Genomic DNA, 21,858 nt, shown 5'->3' with positions numbered 1-21,858 from the left:
GCTAAAAAGTGATTAAATCGGTTTACATGTTCTCCTAACCGTACATACATACATACATACTTGTATATGGTGAGTGTAACATACATATGTCGTTAAAATTAAGCAAAAAATAACGATTAGCAGTATGCGATCCAGTTGTAAAAGTTACTGATATTTGTATGTAAATTTCCTAAATATAAAATAAAAATTGGAATGTTATGAAACAAATTTGGTCTCTTGTGCATCTCTATCAAATGCCAAAGAATTGTCAGAACCCGCAGTCGTTAAAAAAATATTTTTAAGCTATGTTCAAGTTGGAGAGCCAAGTGTAAAAAATCTGAAAGTTTTAAACGTTGGTTAATGTGAGAGGAAGTCATAAACGAACTGAGTACTAAGCGGACACTCAGAGGAGAGTGCTAAGTTCAATCAGCAAGCACTGCAACTTACCATTAGCAACTGAGAGTAGCAAAGAAACATAACTACGCGAATGTATGACAGTGTTATAACCAGCTACACAGTTGGAAATTACTCGCGCCGAACGACAGTAGTGCTCGTAAATGAAACGTTAACGTGTCTGGTTTATTTGGTTTTTTGCTAGATTTTTATTAAAATATAATTTGATTGCAAAAAGACAAAAATAATTGAATTAAATTTTACTGAAATATTAAATAAAGAACGGTATGCCTCTGTAAGATATCGAAAAAGGTGAATAATTTTCTACAATATCAAACACACACCTACGCAGTTGCCAAAAAAGAGTAACAAAGTGTGCGTGTTAACAAAACTACTGTATGTGTCCGAAGTAGTGACTGGTGAGAGTGCGCTGCGTGTGAAGACATATTTATGTGAATTGGTATGTGTGAATTAACGTTATAAACATATTGTAAATGTAGTTGTGTTACCAGTGAACATGCCTGTGTATGACTTTTATGCGCCACTGACACATACCAATTTACGAGAAGTCAACCCTTTTAATGGAACGTTGTAACTTTCGGTTCCTCGCGTTGGCCAATACACCGTGGCAACATCGCTGCTGCCGTTAGCAAAAATCAGACATGAGGGATTCAGTATATTACTAACAGAGCTGCCCAAGCGATCGCGATTGTGAATTTGAATGTGTCGCCGTTTGTTTTTGTGTTTGCCGATGTGCTTTTGTATTTCGTAATGCTAAAAACAACTTAAAGAAAACGCTGTCAACAAACGCGATTTTAACGCTATTTTGGGCGTTGCCGCAAATGGTTACGGTGCTCCGCTTCTACAATTTTGTTTTAAAAAAGAGGTAACTCTTTTGTAAACACACATTTGTACATATATACGTGATCGATTGTTTTTAGATTTACATTTTTGAAAAAATTATTATCATTAATACAGACCTATTTATTATGAAAAAATATATATTAAGTGAGTGAATGTTTTGTGTAATAGCGAAGTCTAGAAGTATTTCTAAAGTAAAGATAAGCCTTACAGCTATAAAGGTGTATGTATGTACATATGTATGTTCATGTGAATGTATATTTTGTCAAAGCTAATTCCTAACACAATTGCAATTAATTTACGGCGAAGTTGTGAACCACAGGCAGCGACAACATGTTTACAATTTGTACATTGTACATACCTACATACATACCATACATATGTAGATAAGTAAATGGATGTCAAAAATTAAATTATTTCAATAATTAATTGTTTGCCAAACTATAGTTACAGCAATTGATTGAACATAATATTCATATAAATTAGGCAGATGTGAAGGTCTTTCAAAATATTATATATATAAATGCACTAATTCACTACATATTATTTCACATTTTTATACTCTCATAATATGATACAAAGAGTATACAAGTTCTGTGTACGTAACGAATGTTTGTAACACTTTTAACTAACCGAGTTGGTTATAGGGTTATATGATACATAAGTATAACCAATATCGTGTTGAATTCCGGTTGACTGTCCGTTCGTCCATAAACATGAGATATTTTTATGTACACGTGTTTATTGCCACTCTGAGAAGGCTACAGATGGACGAAATCAGACCACTGTCAGGCATACTAAATGCCGTTAAGTAAAAACTTATAAAGAGCTATAAAATTAATGTTGCTATATGAAGGGGCACCTGGGTTTAACACTTTTTAAATAGTAGGCGCTCACTAATAAGTTTAATTTACATATTTCACAGACTACTAAGGCTATATAAACAAAACTCGCTAGCACAGTGAAAAAATTGATGTAGGAAAATGTAAATAAATCGGTATTACAATTTAACACTGGGCGTTTCACTGCCAGCTTTTAGGAAAAATTCCATATCTCAGCAATACTCGACCTATTTCAACCAAATTCGATGCATAACTTTTTATAAATACTTTAATGTCAGAGTTTGAAAATGCGCGAAATCGAACCATAAACCACGCCTACTACTCATACAATACAATACAATACTAAATTCCATCTGAATCCTTAACTTTACAGCATATAAATTTTGCACAAATAGTGCCTTCAAGGTACGGAATCTCTCATATAAAAATGTTCAAAACCGAAATATAACGTTTCAAGCTCCCTTTTTACCGAAAGTATCAGTCTTAATAAAATTCCAATTATATTAATATAACCAATTTAAGGATTTTCAAGCTTCCGAAAACGGGAGAAATCGGCCTTCGCATTACCCCAGTTCTCATATCCTTCATACATATATTTACATTAGTCATTTCAGCACATACATACATACATATATCAAATATAACTATCAATGTGTGACAAAATGCTTGGAAATTATATAATCTTAAGCTAACATTATTTAATGGCATATATACATAAGAATATATTGATTTCAAATACATATAGTATATCATAGTTAGGGTCTTTAAATTTCTAAATTGCTATTGCAGACGAGAAAATTGGTTAACGCTAACCAAACTGCAGTAACCAATTTAAATAGAAACTGTTACTTGATCTCAAAATCTAAGAGTAATTGTGGGATTATGAAATATTATAAAATATATAAATGAAATATATATTTCATATAACGTCTTAAAAATAGACGAAATTGTGTAATAGTTACAGCCTCTTTTTTCATAATGATATTCATAAAAAATATACTGAATTAAAAATTGTCTGATTGTTATACTATTGGAACATATTCATTGATATCAAATATTTCAATTATTGGATGAGTAAATATTCTTTTGAAATATTAACGCAAATATCTTTCATCTTTTTTCACTGAAAGATTTTATTTATTTGCCACAAGTTACGATAAGCAGGAGTCTGTTGAGGATTTAGATTTTTAGCTTCAGATCTAAATTCATCAGCTGTTTATAAAATCTAACATTTAATGCAATCTAAACTGGCAGACGTTATTAGTTAAGAGGAAATAAATGCGTAGGAGTGAGAATTAATAAAATTATATTTTATAATGTATTAGATCAGTATTTGGCCTGGCAATTACAACATCTTTATCCTTATGTAGAGTACTAACCTTAATTAAATCTTGTCAAAAAATTGTTGACATTTCATTCAATAATTTTCAAGTTATTAGTCTCAAAGTGAGACAGTTAAATAATACCGTTGCTGCAAGCCATAGCTTAATAAAAGTTACGGCAAATCTACCATATATTAATAAGCGTTACTGTGTCGATTGAACGTCGAGATTACAGTATATATTATATAGGCTTTTCAGCTCATCTAGTAAGAAAGTACTAAACAAGTGTGGGCAATGTGGGGGTCACTAGCGAAAAGCATGATCACTCGTGACCTCCACATTGCCAACATCTTTTTAGTACTTTCTCCCACATTGTCTGATATTGTGAAAATAAACTTCCTCAAGGTCATTATTTTTTTCAATAACAAATTTTGCTATTATTTACCATTATTTTTATTTTCTGTACTCCTCCTTGTCATTTACCGAATAATACTCAAAACTGAAAAGTATTATGGGAAACAAATGGCTTTCACACCGTGAACAGCGACAAAGTAAATTCACAAAATGCAAGTGGAAGCAACTTTTGGATAGTTAGACACCACTTTTGAAAGCTAACATTGTTTTTTATACCCTGAACAGGGATCTCAGAAGGAAACGTCGATGACCCTATAAAGTGTACATACATATGTATATGTTATATAAATGATCAGTGTGACGAGCGGAGTCGATTGAGCCATGATCGTCACTCTGTACATACGCGCACTGGTCCTTCAGTTTTCGAAATATCAATCTGAAATTTTGCACTCGTCCGTTTCTTTCCAAGAAGCTGCACATTTGTTGGAACTGTCAATATCGGATCACTATAGCATATGACCATACAACAGAACGATCAAATTAAGTTAAATCTTCAGTCTTCGTGAAGGCTATTATATAAAATTATAGTTTTGGTGTAACAGAAGCTAACGCTTTTTCTTGTTTTGAATTGTGTTTGACGGAAATTATGTTGGTTGGTGTTCTTATTAATATTTGAATATTGTGTGCACACATATAGTAGCAAAACATATTTTTCTTTATAAATAACTAATAAATTCTTATCGAAATCTTTCTTTAACTATTTTACAAACTCCAATAATCAAGTTAGTTTATGAGCGATAGCGATACATGTATAGCTATAATTGCGTTAGTCAGATGAAGGAATCATAAATTAAGATTTTCCCGTTTCTGGAATTAATAGTTATTTCCAAGTCGGTTCATGCACATCTTGTTTATTCGAGTAAATGATTCGATGGTGCTGTACACAGAATCATGTATGCCCTGGCAACAAATATTATATGTTATCTTTACCGATTCAATAAATGTAGCTGATTTTATAAAGAATCGATTCATGCATAGATGGCTCTTTTGCGGTTTTACCCAGTTCAAGTATTGCAGTATAAACATATAAACTTGGCAGTTTTTCTGTCGTCCAAAGTCTACGTTTGCCATATTTTCAGACCATTTTCAGTGATATGCAATTTCAATTCTTTCAGAAGAATCATACTCATACGTTTTTCAGTTTTTTTTATTCATATTTCATACATACATACATATATACATAAGTATGTTATTTTCGTAGGCGCAAAGAAGCTTGTTCGTCGCTTGCGTTGTAATTGTTCGGTCGATATCTCATTTATTAGACTGAATTGGCTTTTGAAAATATTGGTGTAGATGCGTTTGGTAATTGTCAACTACAATATATAAAAAACAAAAATCGACAGAACGTCGGTACGTTATTTTCGCCGGCTCAATATTCTTATACGCAGTGATACACATTAAAATTTCCGATAGAATATATGTAAAAATACGTTCAAATATGTTTTTAGGGGTTTATTAAGTTTGTAACACCCAAAAAGAAATGTCGGAGAGGTCAGTTTGTATGCCAGATATATGCTATCAAGTCTTGAATGGAATCAAGTTTTTGTATGGAAACTTTTTTATTTGACAAAATATTTTCACAAAATTCGACATAAATTGTCCAAGACAACGATACAATCCCCAAACATATTGTTCAGATCGGAATACTATAATATATATCTGCACTACAACCTGATGGATTAAAATGAAGTTCTCTTATGGAAATTTATTTGACAAGATAACTTTACAAAATTTGGTATGGCATTGAACTAAAAAAAAAACGCACCTGTGAAGGGTATTATAGCTTCGGTGCGGACAACAACTCGCAGTATTGCGACAATCCTTTTACTAAAAATATTCGTTTTTTAATCTATTTTATCTAATAAGACTCCGTTTCGCTGCTAACATACGTGATAACATGTTTTATTAAATGTAAAGATGGCTTGAAAATGTGTATCTACAACCGCATAAGAAATTTAGGAGAGCAGTGATGCTTAGTTCACATTTCGAAAGTTGGTGCCTATTCAAAATTTAATTTGATTGCTTCAAATATTTTTTCCCCCTAAAGGTTCCCATTTTGCGATACCAAATATAGCGATTTATGTAGAGACTAATCCTTCTCATCCTACAGATGGTGGGTGATATTTACATCTCCATATGTTTTTAAAGATTTGGCGCTTGGTTATATAAAAAACAATGTTTACCTATCTTTATTAATAACCTTTTTAAATATTTACCAATATTACGTTTGTAATTTAAATCGGGATTTTTGACTCACTACATATAACAGTAAATGCAAATTGCTTGAACTGCAGACGTCACATGTTAGGAGCCGATTAGTAATTGATTTTTGTAATTAGAAAGGGAAATTGTAATAAATATATGAATCTATAAGAAATAAAACAGAATCAGGTTAGTTACACCATTTATAACTCAAGAACGACTGGTTTGATTTTGATGATCTCTGATTCGTTCGATTTGCGTTCTTTCCGAATAGCAGAATAATTGTTAAAATATCGAAAAACGTCGTTTAAAAATAGAAAGTTAAATTTATTGATTCAATTAGTTAAGGCAATTTCTCGAATGTGCAGGAATTTACCACATTTTTAAACCCTTCTATGAGCCATCGTACCTGCGGATAGAGTTTTTGGTTGCTCTTGCTGTCATTTAGCATATCAAACTTTGCATATTCACTTATTTTGGCCTCCCGCTGATAAATGAGATAATGTCGACTCTGCTTTTTGCTCCTCCTTGTCTTTGTAAGTATTCTTTTCGTAATGTGGGTATCTGCGGTTGCGAAAACCTACTTTATATACTATGCCTGTGACTGACCAATTACATCTTCGAATACGGTGGACACAGGTTGAGGAATTGCGGCTAAATTCTCAATGAAAGGATGAGATTATTCACACCAACATCATTATCATATTCTGTCTCTATTTATCCTTAAGAGAAAAAATTAGTGCCAAATATGGTTCCGTCGAATGAAATTTAAATTTACGGAGTGTACGAAACGCAATTGAATAACATATACTACCATAACACGGTTTTATTTAATATCTAATATTTTGAAAAAAAAAACTCTTTAGCAGTGTTGGCGGTATACCACCTCTTTTCAAAAGTTTATATTCACATCACATGCACATCAGCCCATCCTTCTGCTTTTGGTGTCCACCTTGGTATTATATAACGAATAGACACACTTTGTTTTAAGTTTAAAGTCATTCTCGGTCATTGTAAGAACCTTTCTTAACGACAAAGTTACGTTAAGAGGTTTACAATGTCTATAGAGATCCAAGGTGGTTAGAAACTAGGTTGAAACATATTTAAGTTACTATATTATATGAATGCACTTAACATAAGCTGTATGGATACATTTCTGAATTAAACCGTCTGATTTCTTCCTGCCCCACTTTTTTATGACAAGAATACAAAATATTTAACTTTCATCTTAATTTTCAGATACATATTTAGTTACGATTAGCTCTTATCCTTCATGCACTTGAATTACTAGTTCTTTATAAAGCTATCAATCTGATTACAATAAACGACAAAGGCATCAGACCTTTTCAAAACATATAATATGATCACTAAAAATAAGAGGACGTACATATATACGAAAGAACGAGTGTACAGACATCACCATATAATCAACAATGTAGACCAGAAAACTGTCGATCAACTGCTTAAATGTACAAAAGCCATTCGAATACAAAATTTTAAATATCGTGATAAACTGAAGATTTCTACAATGTTAGTCATAGCTTTCTGTTTAGTCTTAAGCAACATTTGTGGCATCAAAGCGCAAACTCGCGATCCACGGTTTTTTTCACGACCCGGCGTCAATGACTATAATTGGCCGAACCCAGGTGATCCAGATTACAGGTAAAGGACAAATCAAGCTAATAATAATATAATATAAACTCTAGTTGACCGCTTTTAATTTTCTAGAACATACATATTTAATGATCGCCGCTATGGACATTACTTACCTAACGGATATAGTACGAACTATCCTGGTAGAAATTCGCCAGGGCAATATCCACAGGGCATGCCCAGCGAAGAGCGATTTCGATTTGATCCGGTAAGTCGTTATAGATGAAAGGAAATTTTGATCAGTAAGATTAACAAACTGAACAGACATTATTACCTCGCGATAGAACAATAGAGATTAATTGCCCATTGCCTCTATTTAACACTATTTTAAATGAGTATTTTCAGAAACTATGGCAGATTCATAGCGAAATTTAATTCTGGTTGTGTCTGTCGATTAATCAGTCAAAGCAAAGACAAAATTGAAAATCCACAAAAGTGGTTAGACTTTGAATTGGTGATAATTTTGAAATGAATATGTATATTGGAATGATCCAAGAAAAATATTATCTGATTAATGGGTTAAAATTAACCTTTCGATACTTATATACATAGCAAAAATATCACTGCAAGGCAGGATTTGTAGCTTAATTACAAAATATGTCGATGAGCATTGAAAGCTTGTCATTTCAATAATACGTAAAAAGTATATTTTCATTAAAAATACCGTAACTTTGGAACCGATTTTTGAATATTTATTAATAATTTCTTTATTGCATTTGAAATCATTTATACACTCCCAGTAGTTCTTAATAAAATTCAATTTATATCAATTAGGGCACTGCTGTAATTGCACCTGTGAGGTGAGTTGTTTTTGTTAATATTTTTTGTTAATCGTTAGAGTTAGTTCTATATCAATGCGATAGTTCGTTCAGCGATATCATTAATTTTTTCATAACTTTGAAATAAATAAAAATTGGAATTGAAAAAAATCCATTTTATACTCCCGAAATTTACAAGAAACAAAGCAAGAAATACTTTCAGGTGTTGCAAAACTTTGTATTAAAACATGTGGCGTAAGAACTCAACACTCATTATTCGAAGAAACCCAGTGGATTAAATATAATTAAATTTGGTATCTTTATAACTAACATTATTACATTTTGTTTGTCCGAAATATTCTCAACTAATAACTCAAATGAGATATTTGTGATATAAACTCAATTAAAATGGTTAAATTTAATAGATATTTAATATAGGTATATATACACATGTATATGCGGAAAACATCAACCAGAGAATCGGAAATCTGTATATTAGAGATATGACCAAAGCTTAGCCCAATTTGATTCATATTCAGCGTTAAACCAGATTACATTTAAGAAAACTTGTCCACTTAATTTCATTAAAATATCACATATATTGACCGATTTAAACGGTTTAAAGCGAAGTGGAAAGTCGAGTATACTCGAAAAAATGTTCCCACTCAAATTTATGGAGATAACTTACACACAACAACATATTTGAACACAACATAACCTAACATAACGAAAATCATTATATGTAGGATATGGAAGCTGGGGTAATTCGTGGATCGATTTCACACACTTTCGGCATTCAACTTTAGTATATCTTATATATATGTTTACTTAATTTTGCTAAAACATCTTACCCATAAACCGAAAGTTCAAAAATCAGTATAGTGAAAAAAGGGGGGGTAGCAGAAGTATTAACCCGATTTTATTAATGTTTAACAAAAGCGCATATAACTGTCGGTAAGATTCTTTCGAAGTCAAATAATATATCTCACATATCAAACGATAAGCCATAGTAACTGGGGTCCCATAAATGGTATTTGGGTGCTTAAATGTTTTGGTCAGATTTCGACAATTTTTAAACTTGGGTTTGCATACCTAAAATGGACTATTTTTGCAAATTTGTATTCTAAAAACTTCATTGATGCTTTATTTATTTACTGTAAAGTGAAAGAATCATATGAGATACAGGATTTCACCCAAATAGGGCCACGCTCATTGTCCAATTTTTTCACCGAGTTATCGCAATTTTAGTATTTCTCAACATAACCGTTGTTAAAAAACAAACTTATTATAATTTGTTTGGTTAGGATTTTCAGACACTCTTGATTATTTTCATGCGAAGAAACTTAACATATATTATTTTGTAATGCATGGTTTAAAGGAGCAGTCGACTTTTTCGTTTACCTCTTAAAATTTTCGTTCCTATATTGATAAGTTCTTTCACCTGATTTGAATCATTATTGTTTTCATATTGCTGCTTTCAATTGCCTCGGAGAATTCCCTTCCTATATATATTATTCTTGAATATCTTCTTATATACATATATTATTCGTCATTATCGTCACCAGACGATTCATGTTCCAATTTTTAATGTCATTTACGCTGATGTCAACATTACGATTGACCCTAAAAGCATACACCTGAATATACAAATATTAACGTTAGACATAATAAGATTTTAGTGATAAAGTAAACTAATTCAATGAGCAATGGCAGAAACCCATTTTTAAAACAATAAAGTTATTGTGTGTATTTATAGCATATGGATGTATCTAATTAAAACATGTAAGGAAAGGCTAAGTTTGGGTGTAACCGAATATTTTATACTCTCGCAACTTGCTAAGACCAAAGCCTGGGATAGTTCTTTTAAAATTTCAATAATATATCCGACTTTGACCGATATATTCGGTAAAATGTTTGCAATAGTAACTTTGGTTCACATATTCGGTACCTGGGGGCTTGAATAGTTTTGGTTCGATTTAGGCAATTTTTGGTCACAAAAAAGTTTTACCCCGATACAATCATTGTTGCTTGATTTGCATTGTGGAAAGTGAAAGAATCAGAGGGAATTTAAAATGTTGTTATATAGGAAATATACAGTGAATTTTTTTATTATAGCTTTAGCGGCTTAGGAGATATGCACATTTAACCTTTTAGGGGGCGGGACCACAACCACTTTAAAAAACTGCAGATGCCCCTCCCTAATGTGATCCTGTATACCAAATAACAGTCTTGTATCTAATTGTGTAGCTTAGTTATAGCAATTTATTAGTTTTTGATTAATGGCGTTTTGTGGGCGTGGCAGTGGTCCGATTATTCCCATCTACAATACCAACCGTCTTACGGTACCAAGAAACATGTGTACCAAGTTTCATAAAGATTTTACTCAATTTTTACTCAAGTTACAGTTTGCATAGACGGACGGACGGACAGACAGTCACCCGGATTTCAACTCGTCTCTTCATCCTGATCATTTATATATGCATAACCCTATATCAAACTCCATTAGTTTTAGGTGATACAAACAACTGTTAGGTGAACAAAACTATTATACTCCGTAGCAACATGTTGCGATAGTTTATATGATGTCGGCGAATTAATTGGATTTTCACATTATTGAGATCACAAAATGTTCTGACATGTGACTATTGCGAATTTTATATCTGCGAAAAATACTTAAACTTCAAGACTCATGCACATAGTTATAATGTATATCTGTTTTAACGAAGCAATACAGCTATAAAACTGTGGCTTATTGATAGTAGTAAAAATTCCTGACGTGATGAAATTGTTACTGACAGTTTATGAAATTTGATCTACAAGCATATGGTAGTTTCTGAAAAATATGTTCAATCTAAGATTTTTTACAAAATATTAAAATAAACAAAAGCGCCTGCCAAATAGTGTATAGAAATCGCATGGAACTGTGAAAATGTTATTGGTACATCCAAAAAGGACTGACAACCTAAGATTTCTTTTAAATTTTTCAGTGTATAGAAATAGAAATTACGCTTTTAAGAAAATTTAAAAAATTATTTTCCGAGCTTTCCTTTTTAAAGAGAAATACTATCTACATATACATATGCATATATGTATGAGTGATCTATATTAAGATTACCTACTTTAAAAAAAAAAACACAGAAAATTCAAATTTAATGGGAATATTTATTATCATTCGAAAGAACATTTTTTGAAATTACTTTTTGAAGATTATCTCTTTCAAATGTTGTCCGTAGCTACGTCTCAGATGGTCCATCCGTTGAGTACAATTTCCGATGACTCGTTCGAGCATAGACTTTAGACTTTACATATTCCCACAGGAAAAAGTCTGACGGTGTGATATCATATGATCTTGGTGGCCAATCGACCGGCCCAAAACGTGAAATTATCTGCTCACCGATGTTTTCTCAATAAATCTGTTGATTGCTGCGATATATCGGAAGTGGCGCCATCTTGTCATCAAATAGTCGGTTATAATGACGAGATAACGGTCGCCATTGACGGTAACGTTCTCACCGGCATCATTTTTAAAGAAATATGGACCGATAATTCCACCGGCCCACAAATCACACCAAACCGTTGTCTTTTCTGTTACAGAGTTTTCTAAGAGAGGGCTCTACTAGTATTATTTCGCGTCGTGTTCATCTGTGGCTATATTCATTTTCAGTGGATGTCATTTGTTTTAGAGTGAACAACAATTTGTTTCATTCATTTGAAAATGTCGAAATTTGTACCAGATAAAGTGTTTTTGCACGGTTTAAAAGTGGCAATTTCGACTTAGACGACGGAGAACGACCCGGATAGCCAAAAAAATTTCAAGACGAAGAATTGGAGACATTGCTCGACGCAGATGCATGCCAGATGCAAGAAAAACTTGCAAAAGTATTAGGAGTTGATCAAGCAACCGTTTCGAGACGATTAAAATCAGTAGGATTCATCCAGAAGCTTGGAAATTGGGTGCCTTATGAATTAAAGCCAAGAGACGTCGAACGTCGATTCTGCATGTCGGAAATGTTGCTTCAACGCCACCAAAAGAAGTTATTTTTGCATTGGATTGTCACTGGCAATGAAAAATGGATTCATTGTGATAACCCAAAGCGCAAGAGATCGTATGTAAGGCCCAGCCAACCATCGATATCCACGGCAAAGCCGAATATCCATGGTGCCAAGGTTATGCTATGTATTTGGTGGGACCACAAGGGTGTGCTCTATTATGAGCTATTGAAATCGGGTCGGACGATCAATGGGGACCTCTATCGAAAACAATTGATTCGTTTGAAAAAAACCAGAAAATGCGACCAGACACGAGTCAATAATTTTTCATCATGACAACGCTCGACCACATGTTGCAAGGCCAGTTAAAAACTATTTGGAAAACTGTGGGTGGAAAGTTCTACCTCACCCGCCTTATAGCCCAGACATAGCACCGTCCGATTAACACTTGTTCAGATCAATGCAGAATGCCCTCACCGGAGTATGCTTCACTTCAGAACAGGGTATAAGAAATTGGCTCGATTTTTTCTTGACCTCCAAGCCGGAAAAGTTTTTTTGGGATGGGATCCACAAACTGCCAGAAAGATGGGCAAACATCGTAGCTTCCGATGGGCAATACTTTGAACATTAAATGTATAACAATTTTTTCACAATAAAGTCTTAATTTTTGAAAAAAAACCGCACGAATTATTGCATACTCCCAATATATATATAAATATATATAAAAATTATGTACGTACGCTAGGTTAGGTTAAGTTGGGAGGTCGATCCTAAGAAGGATCATGCTTGGACAGCTTAAACGCCGGTCCGTGTTGGTACCTAAAAACTTCTATAAGCTGGATCAAAAGACCCTAACATGCCGACAAAGCGCCTATAACAAACTTGTTGAGGCGGCCAATATCCATTTCGGCTAAGTATTCAGGCCCGCCGACAGTGTGATTGCCGAGATGTTTCAGTCTCAGCCAAGCAAAAGCCGGATAGTGAAGGATAAAGTGCCGGGATGAATCCACCTCACTCTCTTCCATACAACTTTGACCACTAACATCGGGAAGTATTCTAAGCCATACCGCGTGAGTGCCCATTGGACAGTGTCCAGTGAGAACTCCTACCATAGCGGCGAGATGAACTTTGCTCAAGGCGAGAAGTTCCCCCGACCTCCTGCGATTCACTATCAGCCAGAAGGATCTCGCGGTCGAACAGAAGTTGGTCGTCGAACAGCGTCTGCTGAGCGCACGCGAGGGCCATTGATCCAAAGCTAGGATGAAAGACGTTAATGGAGATCCAACTCGATCTCATTCCGATGTGAGCGGGGCGGGGGCCCCTGTCTAGCTCATCGGCTTTGTAGTTTCAACAATTGTTTGGCCTCCAGGAAAGCTTTTTATCAAGGAAAAGCTCTAGGTATTTCACCTTATCAACAGGTTGAAGTCGTGAACCCCCGAAAGAGAGGAGAGGCACGTTTGGGATCTTATACCTCCTAGTAAATAAAACCATTTCGGTTTTACTTGGGTATGTAAATAAAACCATTTCGGTTTTACTTGGGTTGACGGCTAGGCCGCTTCTATTCGCCCAGTTAGATACCACGTTTAGATACCCTTCCGTAAGCTCGTAGAGGGTATTTAGGATTCCCTTAACCAAAAGAACCACATCATCAGCATAGGCTATCGCCCGACAGCCGTTAATCACCAAGATACAGAGCAGTGAGGAGAGTACCCCTCTCTGCGGAGTTTCCCTATTAACCTTTCTGGTTGTCTTAGCACTACCCCACTCCGAAGAAGACTAAATATGAGGTGCTTCTTCTATTCTTCACCCCTCCCTCTGGCCGCACGTTATTGAAGGCCCCCTCGATGAAGAAAAAGGTACCCACAGTGAATTTCTTGTGCATAAGAGCTATCTCTAGCCATGACACTAAATCATGCAAAGCAGCGTCGACCGACCTACTTTTGATATAGGCATGCTGCGCCCGTACCAGTTTACCCCTCGGTATTCTGCTCCTAATGTACAAATCCAACGTTTTCAAAAGAAACGAGGATAGGCTGATGGGTCTGAAATCTTTTGCACCGACGTGAGAGCTTTTACCGGCCTTCGAAATAAATGTAACCCTAACTTGTCTCCAGGCCTTCGGGACATGGCCCAATCTATCACAGTTCGCGTAGATGGGGGCCAGCTAACTGCATGATACCTTGCCCAACGCTCATGTAAGGAGACGTTCATCCAGAAGGTCCAAGAAGGCTGTACAGCCCTTCTAAAGCTCTTCCAGTGCCACTTCTTCAGCAGAGTGATTCAGGGGAAAATGAGCATCCAGGAGTAGCTTCAACGACTCCTCTGTGTAAAACACGGTAAATTATAGTTTTGACTTTTTTATTTATGACTCAATCTCTTCAAAAAACATAAATTGGTACATTATCCAGTCGAGAATTATATAGTGTAATAATTATTATTACATGGTGAACCGCCGATAGTAGTTTTGAGAAATTTCAGGCTCTCTCCTTTTTTCATAAACTTAAAAACTAAATAACATTATGTGTTAAAAGCTTGACTGAAGTCTTCTCTTCCTGTTTGTCATAAGTTTCTTGAATTTAACCGTGCTGGTAAGTGCTGATTGAAAGTGGTAAGCCGCCTTAAAACAGTGTCGGACTTATGTGAGAAGTTTCCATAGCGGATATATTATATATTTGGCTGTTTGCCACTGTCTTATTAGAGGAATGGCTATTAAATAAACCTTATGCTATTGTTAGGAACGGGGATTGAACCTAGGTGCAGCGTAGGGGTAATGTACATATTTTGCTATACTTCGGCGATAAAGATATATGACTTTCTTAGCTGTGAGCACTCAAATATGCCACTTTGTTTTCTGTAGACGTTAATATTACTCTATCAATTTATTAATACTTATTAAAATGAAAATTTGTTTTGTTTGACACTGTGCACCGTACATATGAATGGCTTTAATTTGGAAAGTGAAGTAATTGAACCGTAGATCAATGAGTCACTTGACCCCATTCGTCATGAAATTCTTAATAAGTAAATCTATGACAACTAAATGGCTTATTTAATCAATATTTTTTCATTGCCAAACGTATGTATGTATATACACAATACAGTATTTACACATGGAGAATTTGGATATTCATCATTTAATTAACATTTAATATACAGAATAACCCGAACGTTGGGCATACACCCTTCCCTGGCATTTTGGCTGGCTGGCGTGAAGATTTGCAGGGCAAACAACGACGTGACTCGCTGACATTAGATCGCGATGTATTTGTCACGACCAATTATGGCCAAGTGCAAGGCTTCAAGGTCTATATGTATGATAACCCTGATCCCAAATCATTCTACAGACCATACCATTCAACTGTCGATCGGGTGATGGGCGAATGCTCTGTTTTCTTGGGCATTCCTTACGCCTTGCCACCCACGTTCGAAGGTCGCTTTAAGCCACCGCGTTTGCACCGTGGATGGCAGTTGTTACAAGCTGTTGATTATGGACCTGCATGCCCACAACCGGTACGCTACACTGGCGCTACCAAAGGTATTATGGATATGGATGAAGACTGCCTTTACTTGAATATTTTTTCCCCAAAGGTAACCATCTAGATGCATTTATTTAATTATTATTATGTATGTACATATTTGATTTTTTACAGACTGGTGCTGGCGTCGCTCAAAAATATCCCGTTATGGTGTATATTCATGGAGGAGAATTTGTGCATGGCGCTTCGAATCACTTCCAAGGTCATATTCTCGCCTCCTTTTATGATGTGGTTGTGGTGACTATAAATTATAGACTTGGTGCGCTTGGCTTTTTATCCACCGCTGATCAAAACTCACCTGGCAATTATGGCATACTAGATCAAGTTATGGCGCTAAAGTGGATATATGATAATATTGAATTCTTTAATGGTGATCGTGATTCTATTACATTGTTTGGCCCTGGAGCGGGAGCAGCATCTGCTGGACTTTTAATGGTTGCACCGCAAACTAAGAACATTGTGAAGAGAGTTATTGCCCAATCGGGTGCAGCGTTGGCCGACTGGGCGCTAATTCAAGATAAATATCGTGCACAGAATACTAGTCGTGTATTGGGGCAATTACTAGGCTGCTCCATCGAATCGTCATGGAAATTAGTAAACTGTCTACGCACTGGACGTAGCTTCTATGAATTAGGAAATGCGGAGTTTCCGCCACAAGTGGGCACTTTTGCCTGGGGTCCAGTTTTAGATCACAATATCACACTGCCCGGTGATGACTGGTATGAAGGTTGGCGAGAAAAAGATTGGCGGTTCCTTACACAAACACCAGAAAGCCTCATACGTCAGGGTCACATTAATCATGGTATACAGTACATGGCTGGAGTGACCACCCAAGAGGCAGCTTTTTTTGTAGCACAAAATGAATCTTTAGCACCTTATTACGAAATCGATGAGACATTTTTTGATCAGAAAATCCGCGAACATGTCTTTCGCTACAATTACACATTAAATCCAAGTGGCGTCTATGAAGCCATCAAATACATGTATACCTATTGGCCAGATCCCAACAATAATTCGATAATACGTGATCAATACATTAATATGCTTTCCGATTTGTACTACCGAGCTCCGGTTGACAAAATGGTAAAATTACTATTGGAACAGCGTATACCAGTCTATATGTATGTTTTAAATACGACTGTAGAGGCTTTGAACTATCCACAATGGCGCAAATATCCACATGATATAGAACACTATTTTCTTATTGGCGCACCTTTCATGGATATTGAGTTCTTTCCGAAAAAGGATCATTTACAGCGGAACATGTGGACCGACAACGATCGCAACATGAGTCATTTTTTCATGCAAACCTATTCAAATTTCGCTAGATATGGGTAAGTCACCCTTTTATGTATGTAATAAATATTTTTCCATCGAAAATATTTAGAAAAGATTATAACATAGTACTCTCTCTCTCTCATACATATATACATGTCCATATATGTATATTGAAAATAGTATTTACCATATTTTATTAAATTCTATTTACAGCAATCCAACGCCTCAACAAGTATTGGGTTTGCATTTCCAGCGCGCCTACCAGGGTGAACTTCGTTATTTGAATATCAATACAACTTTCAACTCATCAATTTTGCTCAATTATCGCCAAACCGAATGTGCATTTTGGACACAATATTTGCCAACAGTGATTGGAGTGTTGGTGCCTACCTATCCGCCCACAACAGAATTTTGGTGGGAGCCTAAAGAGCCTTTGCAAATCGCTTTTTGGACTATGTCCGTAGCATGCTTCTTCCTCATCGTCTTAGTGGTGATCTGTTGTATTATGTGGCGCAATGCCAAAAGGTAAGAAAAGGTCTATAATTTTACACATGTATGTAGGTAAATCGATTTCTAGGGTTGAAAAATTCCATAAAAGATGGATTGATCTAATTTCGCTTTGACAGTCTATCCCTCCGTACGTCTGATCTTGCAAGTGATATTTGGAATAAACGAAACCAATTAGCAATCGAGACCGTTTCCTCTACTAGAAAGTAGAATTTCGGCAATAACCACACACACGTTCCATATAACATTATTGTTCAAAACCACAAACGCAGCAAATTAGTCCCGAGGTTAATTGAGTAAATTTTGACTATGAATAACCCACTTTTAGATGAAATTGCATGAGAAAGTCTTACCACAACCACACCTAATTATCAACTTTCATATAACTCCGATTTGTTATCAAAAATTAAGATCGATTCATATATTAACAAAGACTAGGAGGTTTTCCACCCATTATTTTCGTATAATTTGCGACAATCATTTCATGTTCTACTTTTATCCAATTTTTATAATTTTGTTTTAATACAGACGATCAGATTTTTATGATGACGATGTTTTTATAAACTCTGAACTGCCTGATGATGGTCAAAGTGGTGTAGACAATGCACACATGGTGGCCAATCATCACGCGTTACGGTCACGCGATAATATCTACGAATATCGTGATTCTCCGTCATCCAAGACGCTTGCCAGTAAAATTCATACCGATACAACATCCATTCGATCTCCTAGCTCGTTGGCAATGGCACACAAATCGGGAAGCCAATCGTCCTTAAAATCGGCGATTTCTTTAAAGGAAACAAATGGCGGCACATTGACCAGCAACTTGAGCAGTACTCGCCCTACTCGTCCAGGTGCTCTAAATAATGGTGCTGCCTCCATTACAAAACAACAAGAAAAAAGGTTATTAACACGCGAGGGAGCCACGCCTGCACCAATATCGAATACACCACTAATAACAACCACAACTGCCACGATCTCAGCCGCATCAGAGTCTGCAAGTTGTAAGCCTAAATCTACTTATAACATAGCCTCTACAACCACAGCACCCATTAATCTGGGCACTGTGACCAGTCGCAGCACAACGCCGGTGCCCAGCGCACGTACACACACCACATCAACTACATTAACGACTGCTTCGCAGGTGCAACGCTCAGGACAAACGATGACATCTGTTCAATCGCAGGCAAATCCTCAATCTCGGACACAAGTTATTGAAGGTGTGCCACAAACATCGGTTTAGGAAACAGATTTCTAAGTGAGGCGGGAGATCTGTTTTTATTGACTTGCTATTGAAATTTTCAGTTAGAGAGTGATATTAAATAGTTTATTATTTCTATATGTATTATATAGAAATAATTTCGGACTTTTTGGTATACCGTTATGTACCAAGAATTTCTCGGTAAGGTATAACAATTAATTACGATTTGTTTTATTTGGATAATTGGAAAGCCCAGATGCTTTCCATAATTTAAGTACTAAATAATACACATATGTATACCATATTTAGCTATTCTGATAATTTTCATATGTAACCTCACAGATTTTTGACATTTTTTTTTAAATTATTAAAAAAAATATTAATTACCAGCTACATATTTATTATCGCTAGGCGTATTTGTTATTATTATTACTTATTTTTCATATACTTTTGGACTAAATAGAATCTAGGCAACGAATCTATCGCGTTTGCATATTATAACTAGCATTAGTTCTCGGCATACTATGCACATAGATACATCCGAACAACGAAATCACAGGTACAGTTTCATTTCTGAAACCTTGGAATTATATCTTAACTGTAAGTAGAAGAAACGGTGAAATTACGCCATTGACAACAATAAATGTGTGTTGACATAGGAATTTTAATTTAAAATCCATAGACTTAAAAAATTTCGAATCGCATAGTTAAGTTCTACCAATATTTGTAAGTTATGTTATATTATATTAACTTTATATTGACGGCTTAGAATATTGATACGCCAATATGTACATTTAGAGTCGTAAATCAAAGAAAGCAGTACAGATTTTATCACTTTTATTAGGTATCCATTTAAAATTTAACTGAATAACTTTGTTCTTGCTTTCAAGTGTAGTTAATTATTTACGAAAGCAAAGCTTCACACATAGCGAACAAAGAATTGGCGAATCGAATACGGCTTTTTCCACATAGTGACTACTTGATTCTAATTCATAAATAATTATTGTATAGTAATATAGATTTCTAATAACAGTTTATGTATAATTAATGTATTAACGTTATAACTTAGCATGTTAAAATATATCTATACACATTTATGTATTACATCTATATGGCGTTAAAAAGACAAGATTTTGTACAAAAAAAATCGTTACAAAATTTTATGATTACTTGACTCAGTATTTTTTGTTTCGATGTATGGGTGCCAGACGAGTTACCGCAAAAAAATTCAATAACCGAATTTCCAATGGAATAGTTACTGGTAATGAAAAATGGTCATGGTCGAATCGCGGAGAGCAGACGCAAACGGTGGCCAAGCCAAGATTGACAGTTAAAAAAGTTTTTCTATGCATTTGGTGAGATTAGCCGGTAATCATCTACTATCATCTGCTTCAATACGGCTAAACTCTAAATTCGGACCTGTACTTTGAAAAATTGGCGCGTCTGAAGGAAGCACTCGCCCAGAAGTGGCCATCTTTGGTGGATAGAAGAGAAATTGAATTTCATCAGCACAACGCCAGGGAGCTTGGTTAGGAGGTTCTTGCATCTACCTTAGAGTCCTGATCTGCAACTATATGATTTCTACTTGTTCCTGTCTATGGCGAATGATGTGAAAAATTCTTTCAAGAAAAGCTTAGCTTTTTTCCAATAGGGTCAAGGGTTTCTATGAGAGTGGCATTATGAAATTGCCTTCAAAATGACAACAAGCTATCGAACAAAACTTTGCATATTTCACCTAATTCGGTTCATTCTAACTATGCTAAATAAAACCTTTAATTTAATTCGAAAATAATTATTAGACCTTTAGGCAGCTTTTTATTTTTGAATTTTTAAAAATAATGTAGATATATTCATAAATAATAACTTATTGTATTGAGATGCAGGTCTTATTAAATAAACTGTACATGTGTGAATATGTAGAAATATCTGCATGAAATTTTAAAATTAAATTTGGCTTATAAATATATTAACACGAGTATGGGGAAAATACGAAATTACGTCAAAAAATATGGTTTTGAGATAATCTTTATATATATAATAATATATATATATAGTACGAGTATTTCCATCTGGGGACAACTTTTATTTTTGTATCCTATATGTTTTAAATTACTTGCATTAAGAAATATACCAGAGTACTGTAAATATAATTAATTTTAAGTGAATTATCTACGAGTTTGTAGTGATCAACACCATCAGTGCAATCCGTCCAATATAGGTATGCTTATAAGCCTCAGTTTACATGCAAGTTTCTTTCTACATACTTGTTTTTGTTTGTGTAAATATGCGACAGAACTTCAATTAATATTTTCTTACGAAGCGTTATTCTGATAAGTTTATGAATTTTATTTTTAAAATGTATGTATCTGCTTCATGTGCGTAGGTTTGTTTATCATTTAGATAAGCTTAATTTTTACAATATTTTATATGTTTAATAAATTGTAATAGTATTTGTACAATATCCATCTAATTTGTGCTGTCTTCCTTTATACATATATCTACCTATCTATGTATACATATATCTGTATACACTATATAGTACATACATATATATGTTTGTTTTTGTATATTTATATTGTTGCTGTTGTTATCATTGCTTTCCCTCTTTTGTTTAATTTCCAAAGTGGGAAGCAATACTCAATAGTACGAGAGCTCTATTCAGTAAATTAAATAGATCAAGACCAAAATAAACATAATGCCAAATTATATGTATTGAATTTAAAAATTTTATTTGGTTTCGAATTACAAAACTATATTCAAAACAAGTAAGGAGTTCTAAGTTCTATTTTATACTCTCGCAACTTGCAAGAATCAAAGCCCTAAATTTTATATTAAAGGAAGTATTGATCCGATTCAACCCATTTTTGACACAAAGACATACTATTATCGAGAGTTTATTTATTTATTTTATTATATGAATTA

General features: G+C 34.6%; 1 protein-coding gene across 4 annotated transcripts; it reads left to right on the top strand.

Moving 5' to 3' along the window:
* Positions 1–484: 484 nt before the first annotated feature.
* On the top strand, positions 485–21,642 carry Gli (carboxyl ester lipase-like protein Gli). 4 transcript variants are annotated; one of them, XM_036373446.2, is made up of 7 exons: positions 485–684; positions 7,253–7,675; positions 7,742–7,874; positions 15,571–16,002; positions 16,065–17,284; positions 17,442–17,753; positions 18,264–21,642. In XM_036373446.2, the coding sequence occupies exons 2-7, from the start codon at positions 7,374–7,376 to the stop codon at positions 18,976–18,978; spliced, it is 3,114 nt and encodes a 1,037-aa protein (XP_036229339.1). In that variant the 5' UTR covers positions 485–684; positions 7,253–7,373; the 3' UTR covers positions 18,979–21,642. The 4 variants fall into 4 exon arrangements, with proteins under 4 accessions (XP_036229339.1, XP_036229281.1, XP_014093656.1 ...); XM_036373388.2 differs by having other exon boundaries at positions 485–832; XM_014238181.3 differs by having other exon boundaries at positions 485–1,258.
* The last annotated feature ends 216 nt before the right edge of the window (positions 21,643–21,858 follow it).

The sequence above is a fragment of the Bactrocera oleae genome, chromosome 3 (assembly GCF_042242935.1).
Source record: "Bactrocera oleae isolate idBacOlea1 chromosome 3, idBacOlea1, whole genome shotgun sequence".
Lineage (NCBI taxonomy): Eukaryota > Metazoa > Arthropoda > Insecta > Diptera > Tephritidae > Bactrocera > Bactrocera oleae.
The sequence above is the reverse complement of the archived record's forward strand: the minus strand, read 5'-3'. Positions and strand labels throughout refer to the sequence as shown.